General features: G+C 57.7%; 1 protein-coding gene across 6 annotated transcripts; it reads right to left on the bottom strand.

Annotated features, from left to right (window-relative positions):
• Nucleotides 1-1,139: 1,139 nt before the first annotated feature.
• On the bottom strand, nt 1,140-19,163 carry NDRG4 (NDRG family member 4). Of its 6 annotated transcripts, none has more exons than XM_065029252.1 (17): nt 18,974-19,163; nt 15,410-15,501; nt 14,855-14,899; nt 9,782-9,887; nt 8,439-8,559; nt 8,116-8,178; nt 7,849-7,909; nt 7,459-7,545; nt 7,309-7,365; nt 6,837-6,940; nt 6,237-6,293; nt 6,090-6,141; nt 5,330-5,377; nt 5,054-5,089; nt 4,818-4,869; nt 4,175-4,213; nt 1,140-3,520 (listed from the first exon to the last, which is right to left on the bottom strand). In XM_065029252.1, exons 1-17 carry the CDS (start codon nt 19,008-19,010, stop codon nt 3,366-3,368), a joined length of 1,212 nt encoding a protein of 403 aa, XP_064885324.1. In that variant the 5' UTR covers nt 19,011-19,163; the 3' UTR covers nt 1,140-3,365. The 6 variants fall into 6 exon arrangements, with proteins under 6 accessions (XP_064885324.1, XP_005512711.3, XP_064885323.1 ...); XM_005512654.4 differs by lacking the exon at nt 18,974-19,163 and adding an exon at nt 18,783-18,967; XM_065029251.1 differs by lacking the exon at nt 4,175-4,213 and having other exon boundaries at nt 18,974-19,157.
• Nucleotides 19,164-22,195: the final 3,032 nt, after the last annotated feature.

Below are 22,195 nucleotides of genomic sequence, written 5' to 3'. Positions count from 1 at the left end.
GTATAATTCATGACAAGGCACCTTCAAAAATATTTTGTGACATTAGGCCAAATTTGCTACCAATGAATTTCTGGCACTTGATGGATTTAAAATAAAAGTTAATTTAGCCCAATGTGCTTTGTTGATTTGGGATATTCATTGATTATTTGGCTCCATTATGTCCTTTTGTCAGTGCAGAAGTTTTCTGTAACACAGCCTCTTCCAACAGTCTTTCAGAATGGCTGCGTACCGCTTCCAAATGCTTGCCCTAGTTAAATTTGGATAGAGGCCACAGACAACCAGACAAGCCAGGGATCCAAATAAAGTTGCCTAATCTTTTACTGCCAATTTTTCTCCTGGTTCTATGGGAAAAGCCCAGAAGCATGTGAGTCGAATGAGCACATGATCCAAACCAAGCCTGAGTTAGTGCTGTGGTATGTTGGACAACTTGCCCACATGGAGATGGTCAAGGCTGAGAAGTTTACAGTGGAGTTTCTGCCAGCTGTAATTTCTTCCACTGAAAACTGGAAATTGCCCTCCAATACAATAGATATTTTTTGCTCTCTTTGTTTTTCCAGTACCGGTGGAGAGAAGGATCTTTCTCCAGTCCCTCTCCACCCCAGGAGACTGATCCAAACCCCCAGTGCCACGGAAGGACACTCAGATCATTAATGATGACATTAACAAGACTGGACCCAGTATCGACCCCTGGGGCACACCACTGGTTACTGGGCTCCCGCTAGACCTTATGCCACTGATCACCACTCTCTGGGCCCAGCCTTTTAGCCCATTTTCGAACCACCTCACTGTATGCTTATCCAGCCCATACATCAACAGCTTGTCTAGGAGGAAGATGTTATGGGAGACAGTGCCAAAGGCCTTACTGAAGTCCAGATAGACAATATTCATTGCTCTTCCTTCAGTCATTTCATCATAGAAGTTTATAAAGATGGTCAAGCATGAGTTTGTCTTGGTGAACATGCAGCCTGGGGTCCTGGGCTCTCCTCCATGGGTACCCTGGTCCCCCTTTTCCAGCTATGCAACCCCTGATGGGGTTGGTGGCCAAGGTGTTCCCCTAGTCCTCCCTGCCTACCAGATCTCTGCAGGCAGGCCAGGATGGATTCAGACCCATTTCCCTGCAGCATGTTGGAAACAGCACAGCAGGTTCTTAACGTCTTTATTAGTTTGTTGGTTTTTTTCCAACACAGTAAATCCTCTCTACAGCAACAGGTTAGTTAAATCCAGTTTACATATTGCCGTCTTATGAGTGCTGCGGCCTTGATGCTGCCATGACAAAACCGTGTTGCACTCAGACAGGAAAATGTGTTAAATGCTGTTGTGACTGAGAAAAAGGGAAAACCAACAAAAATCAAAAGAACAAACCACCAGGGAAAACCAAACCAACCAACAAAACCAAGGTGAGGAACTGAAGTCAAGCACGGCCAGACCACCTCCAGGGGAACCACACGGCACCGCTTGGATGAAAATGCAATGGGGAATGAATCCAAAAAGGTCAGGGACTAGACAAACCCTTATATATATTATGTATAGGTATTTATATATATATCATCTGGAAGGACACGCTGAGAAAACAAGAGATCGCAGCAATATCTACAGTAAAAAGGAGCTACGTAGCTTTCAAAGTCACACCGAGAAGGAAGCACACGGCAGAACAAAGTGGGGGACAAATGGGGACACTGATGTTTGGGGGTGGCCGTTCAATATGGGAGGGGCTGGGTGGGGTGCAGGTCTCAGGGCGAAAAGCCCTTGTACACCCACTGGAAGCCCCAGCGCCCCTCACTGGGGTGCAGTGATGGGGATCTGGCAGGTGAGTGTTTTTGAGGGGCTCGGTAGGACCTGCTCCCAGTAGGCTGGTTCTGCTCACCCAGATGGTGGCACCTCATGGGTCCCCTACAGCTCCTGGCTTGGTTCCCCCGTGGACCACTCACAAAGACCTTAGCACCCATGTCCACAGCCGGGTTCTCCATTACGCCGGGTGCAGGAGGAGCTGGGCTCTGCTGCCCAGGGGACAGCCCAGGGACGGCAGCAGAGGCTGGGTGGCTGACAGTGGGTTACGTGATGACACAGCTCTCCATGCCAAGTGCAAGAGGCTGGATCCACCCAGAACCAGTGGCCGGATGGAAGCCCGCAGCTTGGGGGGAGCCAAGCCCTTGAGAGATGCCCCTCTCAGTGTGCAGGCGAGATGCTGGGAGTGGGGGTTGTGAATTTGGGGGGCCATTGTCAGTCTGGCCAGCTCTGTGGGCAAAGCCAAACACTGGGGTGCTCCCCATGTTCCATGGGTGACCTTGCAGTGATACACCCTGCAGGGCAGAGGGTGCTGAGGGCTCCCCAACAATGGAGGGTGGGGGGAGCCAGGGCAAGTGTCTCATCTTATTGCTAATGGCTCCACTGTGGTGACACCCAGAGACCGTGGTGAAACTGGAGGGGGGATTTGCCATGCCACATCCCCAGACCTGGTGGCCTCTGAGCCCTGATGGCCCCAGCCCAAGAGCTGGGAGTGGAACTGCAGGTGTGGCAGAGACTGAGCAAGGCAGGGCACACAGCCCCCCTGCATCCCGGTGTGCTTTTGGTGGCATGTGGTGATTGTCCTTCTTGTAACAAGGGACCAAGGAAGTGCCACCATGGGTGAGGGCATAGGCAGAGGTGGGGGACCCTCATGCCACCCCTCTCCTGCCCTGATGGCTTCTGGAGCAGGGCTTAGCCATCTCCCCCTGACCCAGGGCAGCCCTCAGGGTACGTGACCAGGGCAAGGGGACAGTTTACGGTGTCACAATTCTCAGCCAGCTCTGGGGCAGCAGGTCCTGGGTGTGCTGGGGGATCCTGTGCTACCTCTCCCCAGGGAGAGCCAGTGGGGAGAAATGGAAGCTGCATCCCCAGGAAGGGGCCAGTGACCTCCCAGTGAGCACCACTCCCTGTCCCTGTTTCCCTCCTGTCTTGGCCAGCCATCAGTTGACCTTGGGAGACCAACCTACCTCCTGTGTCCTCTTCACGTCCTGCTGTCCTGCCCACAGCCTGCTGTCCTGCCTCATCCCATCATCCTGTTCCCATCTCACCACCCTGCCCCATCCCCCTGCCACCCACCCTCCCAAGCCAGGGCCAGGCTGATGCTGAGGAAGGTGAGGACCGATGCAGAACCATGAGTGACTGCTGGGCAAAGCCAGGAGCCAGAGTCAGGAGGCAGTGAAGCGAAGGCCTTCTCCTTCTCCGGTACCAGACAAGGGGACGAGGCCAATGGCAAAGAAGACAAATCAACCCCAAAGGAGCGAGGGCCCTGGTAGAGGACGTCCACAGGGCGGGTGGGTGCTGGCGGGATGTTGACGGATGGGAGATGGCTCTGGAGGAGACGTCAGCAGCAGGCGTGGACCTCAGCACGATACCTCCATGGTGTGGTTGATCTGCCCCATGGCCTCGGTGCTCTCCGAGTGGGTGCAGGCACGTGGGCGGGCGCCATCCACTGAGCTGGCGCTGGTGAGGGAGGCCGTGCGGGAGCGTGCCAGGCGGGTCATGCTGGCGGATGGCACTGCACGGACACAGAGAGATGGCCAGGGTGCTCAGTTCCCTCCGAAAGCCAGCAGGATCTGAGCTGACATTGCCTCATGCAAGCAAAGCTGCTAGTTCTGCTCCCTGACGTGAATGACCCCAGGGACAAGCTTGCAGCATGCGGTGCTGTGAGAACATGAGCAGCTCCGGTCTGGCAAGGGACAGCGGGGCAGGGACAGGACACCCTGGGACAGGCTGCAAACCAGGCACATCTCCCGGGTCTGCGACCACTGGGCCTGAGGCAGTGGGGACCCCCGGCTGCCACGCTCCGGGGAAGGCATGAGCAGGGATGGGAGGGCTCCTGGATCCCCAGGGTGTGCAGGGAAGGTGACACCCTCCCCCAGCCAGGATGCGCAGTGGGCACAGCTGCTGGCCAGCTGGAGGAGGACACAGTGGACACACTGCTGAGACTATGCCCGCATGAGTGGGGGACTTCTCTGAATACCATTTCTCAGCCCCCGGCCCTGGCTCAGGGTGCCATTTCAGGCAAAGCAGAGCGAGGCAGAGGGCACCTGGCTGGGAAGGGCCAGCCCTGCACCCAGGCTGCTCCCAAAGGTGCCTGGGCAGCTCGAGGGCACAGGCCAGGCGGGCACCATGCAGCAGCTGGCATAGGCCGAGCAGCACTGAGAGGTACCTGTGCCTCCACTCAGCCTCCGGTCCTTCAGGTGGGCGACTGGCAGGAGTGGAGCAGGAGAAGGGCAGGGAGGGCAGAGAGAGAGCGTCAGCCGTGCTGGCCGCGCCGCGGGGCCAGGAGTGCCCGCCCAGCCCCATGTATGCATGCACACGGACCTGCACGTGTGCACACAGAACTGCACACAGACCTGTACACAGGCACTCATGTCTGTGCACATGGATGTGCAAACACACACACGTGTGTACATGGACCTTCATGCATGTGCACACACAGGTATGCACATGGACCTGGACACACACACACATGGACCTATACACACACATACACACACAGACTTGTGCACATGGAGTCTGCACGCCTGTGTCCACACACACAGCCCCTACTTGTGCATGCCCACACACACAGGAGTGTGCACACATGCACAGCGACCCTGTCCACCCACATATGTACACACAGAGCCTATACACCCCATGCCCCTACAAACACACAGGCAGACATCTTGTAAACCTGCACACATAACGCCACAGAGGCACGTGCAGCTCTCCATCAGGAGATGGTGATACCAGGCTCCACTACCGCAGCAGGTTCAGCACACACACACACACAGGCACACGCCAGCCCCTTGCCCAGCCCTGGCACTCACTGTAGCCCATGCCTTGCAGGAAATACTTGAAGGCTTCGGTCAGCTTGCCAGGCTGCAGGGAGAGAGCAAGAGGAGTTGAGGCAGCACCAGGGCTGAGACCCCACTCAGCCCCCAGCTGCCTCTGGCACAAGACCCCTATGCCCACCTCAGCCCATCCCCTGCTGGGCAGAGACAGCACCAGTGCATGTCTCAGGACCAAGTATACCCAGTTAACTGGGAAAATCATGAGGGCTCACCTGTGTGACCTGGGGCAGCCCACCAGAGTCAGCCATCTGCAAAGAGAAGGTTCTGCTTAGTCTTAGAGGGTGCCTTTGCAGCCCACCCTGTCCCCTAGTACCCGTTGGCAGATGTCACTGTTCGGACCCCCATGCTCTCCCTATCTGCCCCCAACTTTATAGCCGGAATGGACCTGGAAGAGGGAGATGGAGACACCCTGCAGACCTGGGGCAGAGGGAAACGGGGTACTTCATGGGCAGCAGGGACCACCTGCCTGCTCCCTGCCACCCACCTACCTTCAGGAAGGTGGTGTTGGTGGGATCCAGCTTGGAGTTACACTCCACCTGTGGGTGAAAGGGATGATATTAGCACCCTGGGGTGCACTGGGCCTGGCGGAAATTGCCCATGGGTACCACCACTAGCTCATGGCACCCCAGCTGGCACATCCAACCCCAGTTAGGTGGAGACAGAGTGCTAGGCAAGCCCTGAGCCTGCAGAACCACCATCCCTTTGCCATGGGACAAAGGGCACTTTCCTCCTGCCAGGCAGTGCCTGGGCAAGGGTGGGAGTTGGAAAAGGAGGAGAGTGGCTGCTGAGGAATCCTGTGTGTGATACACGAGTGTACAGGCACACAAGTGTGCTCATGTGCATATGCAGAGGTACATGTGCTGAAGAAGGGGGTGTGTGCACACAATTACACGTTACATACAAATGTGGCCACCTGCACAGTACCTGTGGCTGATTGTGCAAGTGTGGACAACCATGTGGATATGTGTGAGCACATGCACATGCTGGCAGCTGTCTGGGGGCATGTGGCCAAGCAGGGAGCATGCACGTTGTGCGCACGTCTGGGTATATGAGGAAGGGGAGGTTTCCAGATGTGGCAACTGTGTACAGATGCACGTACAGTCATGCCCACACAAGCAGGCAGGTTTGCCCCTGAGCATGCTCCCACATATGGGAGCTCACATGTGTCTGAGCAGTCAGCGAACATGAGCATGCCCACACATGGGCACCATCTGCATGCCCCCCCACAGGCACTACTCCATCACTCACCACCCCCTCTTCAGCAGGCGCGTTGTCTCCAACCACCAGCATCACAGGGCAGCTGGAGGTGAGAGGAGGAAGGAGCACAGTCAGGGCTTGGTCTGGGTGGACTCCGCTGCCCTGGCACCCCCAATTCCATGCCAGTACGACTCTTACCGCAGCGTCTTGGCGTTGGGCACAGTTCCAGGCCGGTTGATATCCAGGTCCCTGCGGCTGATGAAGGAGAAAGAGAACCAATGTGAGCCCATGGGCAGGTGCTGTCACCAATGCCATAGTGCAAAAGCTGCAGTACCACCAGCTCCAGGAAGCAGCACCCACCCGCTGTCCTGGCACCCTATGGATGGAGAACCCCATGGCCACTTCTGCCATGACCTGAGCAGAGCTCATGCCGTGGGATGAAGCACCCATTGGAGCAGCAAGGCTCCCAGCCCCCCATATGCATGGGACAGCATCTCTGTTCCTTTCCCCAGCCTTCTACCAGCATGCAGCGCAGGAGGGGACCAGGGGATGTGCCCCCATGGCCATGGGCTCTGGGACAAACCAAGGCTCTGGCACAGGTACCACCACTCCTGCATCTCTGGCCAGCTCTGGTAGCCAGCTTTGCATCACTGATGGCCTGTGCCAGAGGGTGATGGCAGCACCCAAGAGTGGTAAGGGTTCCCACAGTGGCCTCAGGGCACCCCACCAGTGCTGCAGCCCCTCACCCTGGTGCAGAGAGGGGGTCAGTCCACTGGCAGGGCCACCCAGGGTGCTCACCTGTTGTACATGTTGAGGAAGAGCTGGAGATTGAACTGGTTCACCACACTGCCAATCTGCTGCCGGTAACTCTGCACGAGCTCCGTGTTGTTCACAAGTTCTTCCTGTGCCAGCAGGGGACAGAGATCAGGGCAAGCACTGCTGGGTGCTGTGGAGACACCCTGCTCCCCCAGGCCTGCCCGTGCCATGTTGGCCAGTGGGGCAGAGCAGGAGGGTGCTGGGCAATGCAGCTGGGCATGGCGGTGCTGCAGGCAGCACACCCAGGCAGGACACAGGCACAAGTCACACATTTGTCAAGGCTAAGCCCCAATCAGGCAGGAGGGATACAGGCAGGGCTTGACTAACCCCATCCCTGGGCACGGGGCAGGACCAGTGACACCGCGGCACCCAGCATCACAGCTGGGCACAGCCCAGGTGACCCTGCTGGGATGCAGGGTGGTGGCAGGGGGCCAGCAGGATGCACAACCCTTACCTGGCTGAAGAGGTGGGACAGGACAGTGTCCGGCAGCGTGCTGGTGAGGCCAGAGAGCTGTGGAGGGAGCACAGGGAGTTATGGCGCTGCCACAGCTGGCTCCTGCCCAAGAGCCACCAGCCCAAGAGGGAGGGTCAGGGCCCTGCCCACCTTGGAAGCTGCCCAGTCAATCCAGCCTTTGCCATTGGGGTCGATGTTCATGAGGACCAGTCCTTCAACCAGGTCAGGGAAGATGAGCTGCAGTGAGAAAGAGAGGCGATGCTCAGCAGGAAGGAGAGATGTGCCCAGAACAGCCCCTCACCAGCACCACTGCCCACTGCACAAGCATTGCATGGGGCTGACATGGCTGCAATGGGACACCTGTGGCAAGACCTCCCAGCCACCATGGCCATGGCACTGCCATTCCAGTCCCACCATCTCTCCAGGAGCCTTCACAGTGGGACAGCCTGCCTGGGGTGTCAGCTCCTGCTCTTCGCCATGCCCTGAGCTGACAGCAGGCACAGACGATGCAGGACCAGCCCATCCCAGCCCCAGGCTCACCGCAAACTTGGCCAGCACGTAGGCTCCTGCCCCAACGCCGATCCCAATCACATACTTGAACCTGAAAAGCAAAGGGGTGTGTATGGGGGAACGGTGGGCTCCAGCATGGGTTCCCTGGGGCACCCCTCCACCCGCAGCATGGAGCACAAGAAGACATGCAGGGTGCCAGCTTATAGGGACAAGTCCCCCAGCCCCAAACCCTTTCCTCCTGCCCATCTCCCTGCCCAGCACACTCAGCCAGCAGATGTGTAGGAGGGGCTGACTCACCCAAAATGCTGCACCACGCTGGGTAACATGGCAGCCAGCTGGTCCATGGATGGGTACTGGTACCTGCAGCACGCAGAGGGACAGGATGGTGGTTATGGGAACCAGGCAGAGCAGGAAGGCTGGGACAGGGCAGCTGGGCTGCCCAAAGTGGGCAATGAAATGCCACCCACCCACAAACCACTCCATTGTCCACCCTGAGACAGTCAGTTGTCACAGTTCAGAGAGGCTCGCAGGCAGGGCACGAATGCCCAGGCAGCCACAACCCAGTGGGCATGGAGGTGACATCCCCGTGGGCATAGCAAGCCCCCAAAGCTGGCACCTACCCCTGTGGGAACTGCGAGGCTCCTGCCTGCTGGCCCGGCGCATCCACGTGGCACACCACAAAGTGCTTTGTGATCTCCTGCATGTCTTCATAGTTGAAGAAAGTGTTGAAGCAAAGCTTGTCTGTCAAAGGGCAGGCAGGGATCAGAGACCAAATGCCCCAGCATTGGGGCCTGGTAGGCTGGGGGAGCATGGAGAGAGGCTACCTGCCCTCCCTCTGCCCTTCAACCAGGAGCTGACATGCCACCAAAGCCCTCCCATCCCCTTCCCTCCAGGTTCCTCATCGGCACAGCAGAGACCACAGCCACTGTTAGCAAGGGCTGCATCCCTGCTGGTATTGGGAGGCACAGGGATGAACAGACACAGCCAGGGAGATGAGCAGTTTGGAGTGAGTTTTGTCTGCTTGGAAGGATGAGACTGGGGGATGCAAAGCCCAGAACAGCAGGACCACCCAGCGGGATTAGCAACCCGGTGTATTATCAACCCATTCCAAAATCCTCAGAATGGGGTCAAGCAAACATGGGATTTGAGAAATGGCTGCACATCTTCCTGCTTGGAAACCATCAAAGAAACAGCCCCAGCACTGCTGTGGAAAGGCCACCACTGTCACAGGGGGACATAATCATTGCTGGGGCTTGGTGGGGTCCTGCCCCATGGCGCAGGTGCTGGGACATCCCTTTCAAAATGTGGGGGCCAGGCAGGTTGTAAGGTCCATCACAACCAACATGACGCATCCCTGAGCACGTGAGCGCTGCTGTGATGGTGAGGCAGCTCACGTAGCAGGCCGGTGACTCAGCCTCAGCCACCAGTGGAGAGGGAGATGCTTCCCCCTGCTCACAGGATGCTGGGCATCCCGGCACAGCCAGGGCAGGGGTCCGAGGTGCAGGCCCAAGGCTGCAGGCTAACAGAGAGCACAGCATTTCCACACCCAGAGCCCTGGCACATGGTCCCTCCTTCCCTGCTATTCCCTGTCTCCTGCAGCCCCCATTGTCCCCTGCCACCAGCCAGGTCCGTGCTCTGAATACCAAAGGGCTGGTGGCAGCAGCAAGAAGCAACCTGGCATCCCCCATGTCCCATCCCTGCCTGGCATGGGCATGTGGACAGCCAGCTCTGGGGTGGCCAAGCACTCCTGGCTGTGCCTGGCTTGGGCTTTGGGTTCAGCTGAGCATCCAAACCCTCCTGGTGCCTTCAGATGCCCGGGGAGACCGAACACAGCCTCAGGACCCTCCATGGGAGGAGGCAAAAGAGCTGAGCCAGAGGCTTTGGCCGATGTCCCAGTGCCCTGTGCAGCCCCAAGCTCACTCTGCCTGTCCCTGCACCCCATGGCCCAGAGACCAGCACTCACGGTTGAGGCCCACATCGTGGTACGTCAGGATGGCCGGGCGATTCCCCTTGGGCGAGCCCCGGATGACCACGTGCAGCAGCCCGTAGGGAGTCTCAATGTCATGCTCCTGGGGTAAGAGGAGAGATGGGGTGATGCCTGCCTGCCCCAAGACATCCTCTCCTGCCCTGCCATCCCACACCTCACTGCTGCTTCCCATGGGAGCACAAGGGAAAGAGGAGCAGCCATCCTGGGAAAAACCCCAGACGTGGGCATCCTGGAGGTGGCAGAAGGCAGGAAAAATCACGTACAAATGCTCCCAGCCTCCACCAACAGAAGGGAAGGGAAGGAATAATAGGATTTAGGATTGAACAGGTGTGGGATGGGATGGGATGGGATGGGATGGGATGGGATGGGATGGGATGGGATGGGATGGGATGGGATGGTCCAAGGGGGCTTGGGAGAGGAGGATCATGTGGCAGGAGAGCTAGACCACAGGATGGGACAGGAAATCTCTGAGGACCTGAGATTAAGACAGTTTTGGCAACAGGGTGCCACAGCATGGCCCATCTGGCCTGAATTCACTGTGCCTGGGACAAACAAGCAGAGGTCAGACATCAGACACCACCCTGGGAAATGCTGCAGGCTCATCTCAAAATGACAGCTACAGTAACTTTAAAATTCCTTGGTCTGAAACAACTGTGCCCCTATAGAGAGACCAGAACTGCCCTGTGCCTCAGTTTCCCTGGCTTGACAGGGTTGCAGCCTCACCTTCACAGCCATCATCCTCAGCCAGCAAGGGAAACTGAGGCTGCAAGCCCAGATGCTGGCCAAGTCATCCCCCTGGGGACAAGTGGTCAGCAGTCCTCTCCAGATGCCCATGCCTGCCAGCCAGCCCACTGGCAGTGACCTCAAAGCTGAGACCTGGTGGGTGCAGGAGCATCACGTGCAGAACAGCATCAGGCAGGGGATGCTGGCAGGGTGCCCAACAGCACAGTCCTTGCTGCAGGTACTGGCAGCCCCATGGATGTGCTGGTGGGAGGGAACTAGGTACATAGATGCTCCCATGGGTTACACACCAGCAAGGACTCTGAAGGACACAGGCCCCAGGTGGGAGGAACCGCCTGAGGACGGGGTCTCCTCACCGCAGTGCCTCTCTCCTCACCAAGATCCACTGTTCCCAGGGGAACGCAGCACCCGAGGGCAGATCAAGGGCTCTGTGGACACAACACTTGGCTCCCCAAGGGCACCCTGATCCCAGCCCTCATCTACAGCTGTCCCTCCACTCCCCAGAGCTGTATCAGGCAGCAGGCGAGGAGCAGGAGCATCACCCCCAAAAAAAAACAGATGGGGAAACTGAGGCAGGGGAAGGGCCTGGCCCAAGGTCACAGAGCAGGAGGCTTCCATGTGGTGTGATCCTGGGCACAGGGCTGTCTCCTTGCAATCCTCATGCCCACAGTGCCCATCACAGCTCCAACAGCTCAGCCTGCAACACCAACCCAAAATTACATGCCCAAGGTGACAGCTCCTTCCTCAGCACTGCTACCTGTCCCCCACAACCCCCTGCCAGGCCAGGCACACCCCTGCCTGTCGTGCAGCCTCTGCAGCATTGCTGGGTACCATAGCCCTGCCCTTTGCTGCAGGGATGTTTGCTGGCAGGGAGAGGCTAGGGATGCAGGGGATGCAGGCAGTGAGCGGGGGGCACTGCCAACCCGTGACTCCAGCGAGGGGGGATGCAGGGGTTGCAGCACCCACAGGTGCCTGAGAGAGTCCAGCTCTGTCCAGGTCATCTGCTCGCCGCTGCAGTGCTCCCACCTCATTTGTCCCCCTCCACACCAGCCCGCTGCCAATCAAAGGATTGCTTCAAAACAGCAGGAGACCCTCTCCCTCTGCAGCTCCGGGGGTGAGGAAGGGGCTGCACACCCTGCCCATCAGCAGTAAGCCCCAGTGCAGCCCATAGCCACAGCGCAGCTCACTCACCCTCGGCCTCAGCACAGCATCTCCGCTGGGCTCAGCGAGGACACGCTCAAGGACAATGCGTCCCCGAAACCTGCAGCATGTCAGGGATGCGGCAGTGGGGCTGGTGGAAGGTAGGGCTCCTTAGCAGCAAGTCCCCCCCACACCAACACCTGCCTGGCCCACACCAAGCCCTGCTGGGTGCAAAGGTCCAGCCTGGGGAAGCAGGGGATGTAGTGGGGCAAAACCGCCCAGAAAAGGAGGGCAGCAAGCACGGGAAACGTGGTACCTACCCCATCCCAGCACTCCGGCATGGTGAGGAACCGGGTGGACGAGGATGTGCGGGCAGGGCAGGCCGAGTACGGGGTGTCGGTGCCGGGCACAGTGGTGCAGCAGGCTGGGGTGAAGCGGAGCTCTGCGCTGGCTCAGCCCCTCGCCTTGATTTATAGCGGAGCCCCAGCCCTGCGCTAAGCCCTCCCTCTCCCTTCCCCCTCGACGCGATGCGCAGCCCCGGCAGGTTTGGCCTCCATTGCGGGCAAGCGCTGCGATGGAGCCAGCACTCAGCTATTGGCTGCCGCGGGAATTATTCATGCTCCAATTGGCCCCAAATACCCTTGTTTATGAAGAAAAAACGCCTGGCACCGTGTGGTACCTGCTCCATCTTCCATCCTTCAGCAGACCAAGACAGGCAGGGGTGCCTGGACAGGGTTGCACTCACACCCATTGCAACGCACACAGCATCATCGCGGCAGAGCCCAGCAGTGCTCACCCACACCCGTCACACACAAACGCAGCTCTGGCCCCACACAAACATGCAAAGTCATGCTGGAGGCTGCAGCTGCCCAGCCCGAGGCCCTGAAGCAACGCACACGCACCAGGAAGGGCACACACCCCTGTAAACAGACATGGGTACACACGTATGCACGTGGCCGTGCACACACATGCACAGAAACATGTACCAACACAGTTACATAGGGGCCAGGCAAAACAATGTCCCCCCACATGTCTGTGCATGTAAACTTTGAAAAATAAATACAACAACCCACGCTGAAGCACATGCACCCTACAAAATGCTTGTGTGTACCCCCACAGGGCTGGTCCCTGTGTGTCTGTGACAGTATGTGTTCCCATGCATGTATGTGCATGGTCACATGCATGTAAAGAGCATGTCTGCTGCATCCTTCTCCCATGTGCTTAGCGTGTATGCCATGGCCACCACTCATGCGCAATGACCTGCACACACACAGAACCTTGTGCACACATGCATGAAGTGGCACATGTGTGTACACACATGAACACTGCCCGGTCATTTCACCTGCTGCTGGTTGCTGGCACACAGGAGATGTGCAGGATTTAGTCCCAACCTGGACATCATTGGTGGCAGGTGAATAAGGCAGGAGAAAAGACAACCCAGCAGCGCCAAGGGTTTGGATCCTGTCCCTGCGCTGGCACATGCTGTGTGTACACATGTGTGTATTCCACATGCACATGCATGCAAGCAGATGGTTTCTGCCCTGATTCCAACAATGCTTTGCAAGAGGACCAGTCTGTCTGCCTGCAGCTTGCACCCACAGATGGCCTCATGCAGCCATGGCCCCAGAATCCCCTGGCAGGCTCTGGGTGTCACTCCCCTGCACATTGCCTGCCCCTGCCCAGCCCAGCACCATTGCCCAGCTCACCACAACCAGCACCCAAACCTCTCCAGCCGAAACTGGGCAATCATGGATGGAGAAAGAGCTCCGCAGACAAGCCAGTGCTGGACCAGGGCAGCACCCAGCAGGGACCCTCCAGCCTCCCTGCCCATCACAGGGATGCTCTGTGCCAGCTGGAGGCTGCCATCACCTCTGCATCATCCCCACCCTAGCAGCTCCCCATGGCTTGCTTCTACCGTGCCCTGGCATGCACATGGGCAGAGGGTGGTCCAGCTGCCATCACCAGCACATACACAAGCTTCCCCACATAGTAAAGCCCCGTGTCCTCAGCTTCACCCAGAGGGCTTGTTCCTGTGGAGTCTCTGATGTCTAATAACAGGGCTGAGGCACTTTTACCTGGGGAGAGCCCTTTCCCTGACCTGGCCAAATGATCACCCAGAGCTGGTAGCCAGTGCCCAGCATGCTGACAAAAGTCCTTGCTCCCTGCCCAGCTGCACCCTGCCACCCATACAGGTGATGAAGACTAAGCAGGCCAGGCCCAAAAGCCTGAGCACCACTTTGGGTCTGCAAAAACAAGGACCTGGGCTCCCCTGCCCCTCTTCCAGAATGATCAAAATTCAGATTTATTTTTATCCTTGCAGGTGCTGCTGTTTCAGTGCCGGACCTGGCAGGGCTCAGCCAGCACCACCCAAGCCCAGCCCCTCAGCAGTCCCAGACACTGACAAAGCATCAACATACAACTTGACATCAGTCAGTGGTGCCACCTGGGAGAAGGATGCTTTGGGAGAAGGACCAGCAATGAGCTGGGATCCAGCAGCCCCACTACCCTCCCTCCCCATCTACCAGCACCCTGGTCTTTGCCAGAGAAGCCTGGTGCAGGATGAGCTCGGGTAGAGGTGCGAGAGCAATGAAGACCAACATGGGAGCCAGGCGCAAGCTGAGCCCCCCTGAGCCACATCACTGTGCTCCTCCAGAGAGACAAAACAGAGGTACAAAGCTGGCAGGTGCCAGACAGGGGAGCAGAGGGGCCCTGCTCTCTGAGAGAGGTGGGTGGTACAGGGGGCAATGCCCCAGACCTCCAAAAAAGAAAGAATCTTTCAACCATCCTTATGTAAGTAGGGAGCTGGCATTGCCTGGGAAACCATTGCCATGGCAATGGTAGAGGGTCTGGAAAAGCAGCTCAGCCCTCCTGGGAAGAAATCGCCTGTTTTAAAGAGGTTTTGTCCTCAGCCTGTTGCCAAGTGCCCACCAGCCGCATACGAGCCCCAGCATAGAGCATGCCTGGCAGCATCCCCCCACCCTTTCCGGCTGGGGACCACAATGGACATGCAGCCCCATGCATAGACACCAACCAGACACTGCGTCCCCACCAAAGAGGGGGACAGAAACAACACTGGGTCCACTGAGCACCCTGCAGCCTTTCCCAGGTTCATGCTGCGGTCCCACACAGAACCCAGGGGTGGGGGGCACCCTCCATGGCTGGTCCTACCTTCCAGTCTGTGTCCACAGCAGAGAGGAAGACATCAGAATTCTCCTGGGGAGCGAAGGAGCTGTTAGGGACAGAGACATTCTCCCACCACTGATCACTCCCACCAACCCTCCTCACACCCAGCTCATGAAGTCCCCTGACATCACAAGCACCCACTCCCCAGGGCAGTGCTGGCTGCAGGGGAACATGATGCCCACATGTGTGCACATACATGCACATCTACAGTACCCACAGACCTGTGCATGCACTGCCTTTAAGTGTGCACAGACACACAGGTGTGCATTAGTATGTATGTGCAACATCTGCACACACACACACACATCATCACACCAAACCAGAACCCACGGTCACCCATGTATGTGCATCAATACCAGAACACATCTGCACACATGCATGCACTGAATACCACACACATGCACACGTGTGCACCCATTACAACCACATCTGCACACATGTGCACCCAATAGCTACACACACACCCCAAGCTCCCACTTCAGCACCCCATCCTGGCACCCCACGTGCAGGAGCAAGAGCCAGTGCAGTCACCAGACTCACCAGCTCGGCATCCTGGCCCCGCAACAGCGGCTTCTCCTCGGTGAAGCGCAGCTCATGCAGCCCCGCCATGGTCATCTCCTGCAGCAGCAGCCCTGCCCAGGGCGAGGGAGATGTCAGCACCCATGAGGATCTGCCTCAGTCCTCTTTGCCCCACCCCAGCTTACAGCATCCATCAGAGGGTGAAAATCCAATGTTTCGGCTGGTTTTAGGCTGCAGACAGATATGAGTGGGACAGAGGGAGATCTTCCCGTACAGCCAAAATGAGGGGCGATGTTTCTCCACCATGCTGAGAGGCAGAGAGCTGCTCCAAGAAGCAGCGGAGCAGAGAGACAGCCTGAAGTTTGTATTGCAGTGATGGGACAAAACCAAATGTGAAGCCTTTACTCTCAAACTCTTCTCCTTGCCTGCACAGCAGGTGCTGGCCAGGCAGCAGTTTGTCCCCAGGGCTTGCAGGGACAGACTTCACCATGGAGCCATCACTCAGCAGAGATGTGAGACTGGATACTGCTGACCAGAGCACTAGGACTTTGTACTCCTAAACGCCAGCATCTCCAAAAACACCTCCAGGCAAAAGTCCAGCTTAGAAAGCAGAGGGGAGCAAGGAGATGACTGGAACCCCAGCAGCTGGCTGCACACAGAAGGTGACAGACATGGGGAACACGGAGGACAATGCAGGCTCCCCATGAACAGATGAGGTCAGTAACTAACTGGCAAGTCCCAGTGCAAGGGGATTATCTGTGCTCAGGCAGGATCCAGACCTCAGGCATTTTCCTTTGCAGCCTCAATTTCCACCCTTTCCCCAAGCCTTCAGATGAGTTGTTGTTGCTCTGGATGGGCCAGCATGGCTCCCATACCCCCTGCACTGGCTGCCACCCTCTGCAATCTCCCTGGGGACACCGGGGGTGATATGGGGCCAAGCTAGCACCACAGCAGACACAGACCCCGCTCCATCCACAGCCTCAGCCAAGGCTCCTTCATGCTTTGGCCACCTTCAAACCTAGATCAGCCCAGGCTGGCAATGTGGAAAGGCCAAACAATGCCACGAGGATTGCAAAACCACCAGGAATACAGGAGCTGGTCACAAACTCCCCTCCAAAGCCAGTTCTTGCTCATCTGACCGGGTTTTCCATTCAGAAACCAAGCAGGCTGTGCCACCTGGCTGCTTTCTGCAGACACGGCACTTTGCTTTGCTCCTTGGGAGCCATCCAACAAACCAGAACTCTTTGGAGGGACAACACCACAACCAAGCCCCCAGGAGTCCCAGGGTGCCCACCACCAGGGATGTCCGCATTACCCCTTACATGGAGGGTCCCACCAGGCCAGGGGCCACGCAAAACCCCAGCAGGGAGAGGTGCCAACAGCTCTATGGAGAGGCATGCATCTGGGGCATGCTTTTCCAGGCTGGGCTGCTGCTGAGAAAATGGCTTTGCACAAGGGGACAGCCCTCATCTGCAGGCCACCAGCACAGCTGAGACAATGCAGCCTGCAGAGCCACCGACCAAGCAACGCCACGATCTCCTGGAACACAATCCCAGGGTTAAAAAATGGGAGGAAAATCAGCCTCACCGGTAGCTGGGTCTGGAAGAGAGCAGGAGCGTCCCACGCTGACCACGCCAACCCACCGTGTGGCTGCAGCCCCAGGGCGGCTGGGAACAGCACTTAGCATATGGTGAATGCCTTTATTAATTAAAGCCTCCAGCTAATATGGGAGGGTGGGTGGCTGAGCAATGAGGAAGGGCCCCGTGACCTTGCTCGCGTTGCAGGGGGGAAAGCTGGCTCATGAGGGACATGGCAGAGCCCTGCGGCAACCAGCATGCTCAGCGCGGGATGGACGGTCAACTAAAGCGGCGCTGAGCACAGGAACAGAGGAGGGATCGGTATGTCGGGGTGTCCCATGGATGTAACAGCCAGTGAGCAGGATCACAGTCATGCTTCCTGGGGATGCTCTGCTTCCCATGCCACCCCACAGTCTCCCTCATCCCTGCTCCTACCAGCACAGCATTGGGGCTGTGGGCAGTGTCACCCAGCCTAGCTGGGCCACCATGACTGCAGAGGGCTGGTGTGGAAGCCACAACTGGCAATGAGCCCTTTTCTCTCCAGCTTTCCCCAATGCTCCCCAACAGCACCCACTCCCAGGGTGCTGCCCTTCTCTGCTCCCACTCTGCCTTCCCAGTGTGGTGTCACCATTTCCTGGGCACAGCTGGGACAAGCCTCCTCCCTAATCCCAAATCAGTCCCAAACCCAGCAGGACATCAGTGTTCTGTTTGGGACTAGTGCTCTGCCCCACCGGGGCCCTGGCACTGCATTTATAGGTGGGGATGGAAGCAGCCACGTTGGCTTACCTTCCCAAGGCAACCGCAGCCCAGTGTTGGCTTATTGGAGGAGAACGAACTCGTGGCAAGGAAATACACTATTATTGTTGTTATTATTATTATTATCATCACCATGACGAGGCTATGGGAAAGGTTTAACACTGGGCAGTGTCTGGTCAGAAGGCAGAGCTCCCTCAGATGATGCACCAGCCTCACGGGAGTCTCTGACTGACCACCTGTGTCCCTGCACTGGTGTGGACGTGGCACCCACGAGATGTCAGCACAGATTCTCTGGACTATCTGAGCAGTGCACAACAGACAAGGAGGCAAATCTGGAGGAATGAGGGCCGACCCCCGCCAGGCAGTGAAACCAAAGCAACCTCCAGCGAGGAAGGAAGAGGGAGGAAGGGAACATGCAGCCCAGTCCAGACATGGAATTGTGCCCACAGCATTGGCCCCTGAGCAGGAGCGCTGAAGAGCCGTGACAGGATGGAGGAAAATACTGGTGCGACACAGCCTGGGCCACCTCCTGCCCCACCAGTGCAGGATAAACACCCACAGCTTGCTCTGCCTCCATGGGGGGGCACAGGTCTGCACCCCAGCAGCCCCCACAAAGCAGCCTAACAGTGTGATCCAACTGGAGAGTGCAGGAGCAGGCAGGCCACAGCATGAGACACACCAGACTGGGTGGTCTGGTGCCACCCATGTAAGGGAGCACCCCAGTCTTGTGGGGCGGTGGTGGCAGCAAGGGGCTCTGCGGGGGTGCTGGCTGTCTCACAGTGGCTGTTGCTAAGAGCAACCTCCTCCCCAGCCCCATCCTCGGGGCACCCAGGCAGCGAGAAGACTCCCGGGGGAGGCTGGTGGAGGAGCAGGCGCAGCAGGGACGCTCAAGCAGTCCCACAGGCACCCCTACCTCGGGCTGTCTGCTTGGCGGACCCCCATGCCAGGAGGCTGCCAGCTCAGTCTCCCCCTCCCAGCAGCACCAGGCTGCAGCCTTAGCACCTCCACAGGCATCACCTCCCGTACCCCAAAAAGCATCATTCCCTCCAGCAGCTCCATACCTGGGGGAGAAGAGGCAAGCGGCGGGAGCGGGGGGACCGGCAGCCCCATCTCCTGGGCAGGGGCTGAAGGCTCTTCGCCCCCCCACACACCTCTATACCATCACCCGGCTCCTCCCAGCCTCGCCCTCTGCCCCCCCGCCGCCCCAGCACTCCCGGGTCGGCGGAGCGGGGGCGGCTGGGCCGGGCCGTACCTGTCAGCAGCTCGATCTTGTGCCGGAGAACCTTCATCCCGGGGCGGCGGGTCCCAGTGCCGCCGGCGGGCGGGGCGGGGCGGAGGGAGGGGGCGGCGGCGGCGGCCCCTGTGCGGCGAGCGGAGCCGGTGCCGATGCCGATGCCGGTGCCGATGCCGGTGCCGGAGCCGGAGCCGGTGCCGGTGCCGGTGCGAGGCGCGCAGGGCGGCGCAGGGGCGAGGCTGGGCACGGCCCCCGCGGGCCGGTTCCTCCCCTCGCCGGGGCCGGAGGGGAGGGGACGGGGCCGGGAGCGGGGCCGGCGCCGGGGAGCGCCCGGAGGACAATGGCACCGGGTCGTGGTCTGGGGGAGGTGGGGATTAAATGGGAGATGGAGCGATGGGGAGAGGGTTGGGGGGCTTACACGGGAGATGTAGCGACGGGGGGCGATAGGTGAAGTGGGATAGCAAGGACAGAGGGTCCCAGCCTGTGCCTAGAGCAAGGGCTGATTTCCACTTGCCTCCGAGCTGGGCAAGCCCATCCTGCCACTGGTCCTTCCTCTGTACTTCTTTGGTATCACTGTAATTATTTTTTTCCACAGTTAGGGATATAACAGCCTCCACTGCTAAGTTGCCTGAGGCAACTGCACAGGACACACCATTCAAAATGCAGAACTGGCCCTTACAAAAACATCCTCATGGGGAAACTGCTGAGGACTCCCATCACCTCCTGTCCACGGGCTTGGTTCTGCACAGAATCCAACCGCATGTGATATTCACCTGGGAGGACTCAGGCTGCTCCCCAGGGAGGGCTGTGGTCTGGTCTGGTGTCCAAGCTATCACTCAACTCCTCTTCCCTGCTGGGCATTTCTGACAGGAGAGCCCAGGCAAAATATTTCATATCTCCATTGCAAGGACAACATGCATGAGTCAGGGACTGATGCTGCCTCATCCTGCGTTTCAGTGCTGTTTACTTGTCAGCATAGGAAAGCCAAGGTTTCTTGTAGGACCTGTGAGGCTCAGGTTCTCCTACACCAAGAGGAGTCCATGCCAGATGCTACAAGAGGATTGGGATTTGAGTACTGGAATCTTGGATAAAACCTCTGCCCTAGAAGTCCCCTAGACCAGCTGGTTGCAGGCCTAGGCTGGTCCTAGAGAGAGATTTCCTCGTGGTCCCTGTAACCACCAGCTATGGGCCTCAGGAGCAGTGCTGGCATCTCAAGGAGGTTGAACCAAGGTCTTATTAGCACCACTGTCATCCAGAGATACAAGTTTGCCCCCAACCCTGAATTCTTAGGATGGCAGTAGGTGGCCAGAGGCTGCTCCCAGCACTTGGGTTGAATCTGGTGTCCCGGGCCTCAGCCTCATCATCTCTTGGCCAGCCACGGTGACCAACATAACCCTGTGTTTCACAGCACCTTTCACTGCTCGGCCATGGAGTATTTTGAGAGTAGCCACAGGCAGCTCATCCTACAAACGCCTGCCGAGGGGCTGGAGGAATGTCTGCTGACACGGACATTCAGCTCCATCCCTGGTACATCTCTTTTAACAGCTTGTCCCAGGCTTTTTGGATGGCAACCAGCCTTCAGCTGATTTCAGCCTCTCCCGCTGAGTCACCAGGAGCTCTGCATCCAGGCTGTGTTCACCATGTCACCACGAAGGGAGAAAACACCTGGGATGTCAGAGAGCACAGAGATCCTTTAATCCCTCAACTAGAAGCCAACCCAGCACATAGCACTTCAATGGGGTCAGATCTTCCCTTCCTTCTGGGCTACCTTTCACCCTCTTCTGCAAGTCCAGCAGCCAAGCTGCTTCCTCTGAACTGGTCAGGCATGAGGTAGGGTTGGATTCAGATCTTCCTGACACTGTGAAAATTTAAATATTTTCCTCCACCAATTGCCAGGGATTTCTATGGGAATAAATTATTTTTCACACTGACAATTTATCTTCTCCATATGAAGTCCAACTTTATCAAATAACAGCTTTTAGATGGCTGCCTTGCCAAAGGCGCAGGGCCATGTGACTGAAATAACTGCACAATTAATTAGGCTTGGGAAGAGCACAAGCTCTCCATGGTCTAAGCTGCAGAGACTGGGGTGTCTCCCAATGTAGGGGTTCAGAAATCACCTGCACATGGAGCCATCCACATCTTGAATTGCATGATTAAAGGGAAGTGAGAGAGTTTTACAGCATGGATTTTTCCACATTATTTTTCACTGCTCTTTTAATACAGGTCAATGTGGTATTTTCCACATGGCTTTCCCTGTGCTTTTAGCTCAGCCATGCAACACTAAGCTAGTTGAACCAAGATCTGGCTCCAGAGAAGGCACCAGGAAGGTCAGAGCCCTGAACAAGGACTCCTTAGGACCTTGCTAGGGGTTTGGAGATGCCACTCACAGATTTGTGTCATCTCCTGACATTTAGTCACATACCCTTGATGATCATTTCCAGGTGGTACTGTGGCACCAGCACTTCCCGAGGACCCAAGGAGCCCTCTGCCTGGAGGTATGAGTGATGATGTTGAAGCTGGGCTGCAACTGGCTGAGGGATGTTCTGTCTCTTGTGCCAAAGACAGAGGACCATGTTGGGATGTGTCAAGCACAGAGCATGTTCCCTGGTGCCCAGGGCCTGCCCTGAGAGGGGTATCCACCAAATGCTGCCACAGACAAACCCCATCTGAGCTTTACTTTGGTCTCCTGGGACTGGGGCTAGATTCCCACCTTCTTTGTGTTGTCATGTTTATCGGAGTAGTTGGGTGGTGATGGATACAGGCTCAGGGTGCCCATCAGGCCAACACCTTGAACCTCTGTCCACCAGAGCATGTGGTTCTGGGGGTACAAACCAGGCTCTAAATACACCCTTCAGTGAGCCATTCCACCATGGGCTGGAGTCTGCACCTGTGCTGGCTGCCATCAGCCTCCCCGGCAGCACAGGGACTCCTGGCTGGGCTACTGCAAAGCCCAAGCAGCCTGGGAACCACCTCATCTGTGCCACAGGGTGCTGGGCATCCTCCCCAGTGGGACAGGAGCCAGAAGTGAGAGGAAGAAGTTGGGTGCTGTGGGATGAGTCAGGTCACAAGGGGACTAGGAAAGGCTGCCAGAAGCACAGTGGCACTCACCAGACCCAAACCAGTGCCCTGCCACTGTGAGCTGCAGTGTGCCATCGCAGGGCCACTCACCTTCTCGCCCCCAGCCAGCCTCCATCCTCCCCCATGGTGAGCGGAGGGGGCAGAGCCAGGCAGCAGGAG

Source organism: Columba livia, chromosome 13 (assembly GCF_036013475.1).
Source record: "Columba livia isolate bColLiv1 breed racing homer chromosome 13, bColLiv1.pat.W.v2, whole genome shotgun sequence".
Lineage (NCBI taxonomy): Eukaryota > Metazoa > Chordata > Aves > Columbiformes > Columbidae > Columba > Columba livia.
Note: the sequence above shows the minus strand (reverse complement) of the source record. Positions and strands in the feature narration are given on the sequence as shown.

What these genes read in the sequence shown, in the direction of transcription:
- NDRG4 (XM_005512654.4), bottom strand. Translation starts at nt 18,831, where the DNA reads ATGGGGCTGCCGGTCCCCCCGCTCCCGCCGCTTGCCTCTTCTCCCCCA. An exon ending in TTCCTCAACATGTACAACAG is followed by an intron (nt 6,294 to 6,836) that starts GTGAGCACCCTG and finishes CTCCTTCATCAG; the next exon opens with CCGCAGGGACCTGGATATCA. An exon ending in GAGGCTGAGTGGAGGCACAG is followed by an intron (nt 3,521 to 4,174) that starts GTACCTCTCAGT and finishes GTGTCCGTGCAG; the next exon opens with TGCCATCCGCCAGCATGACC.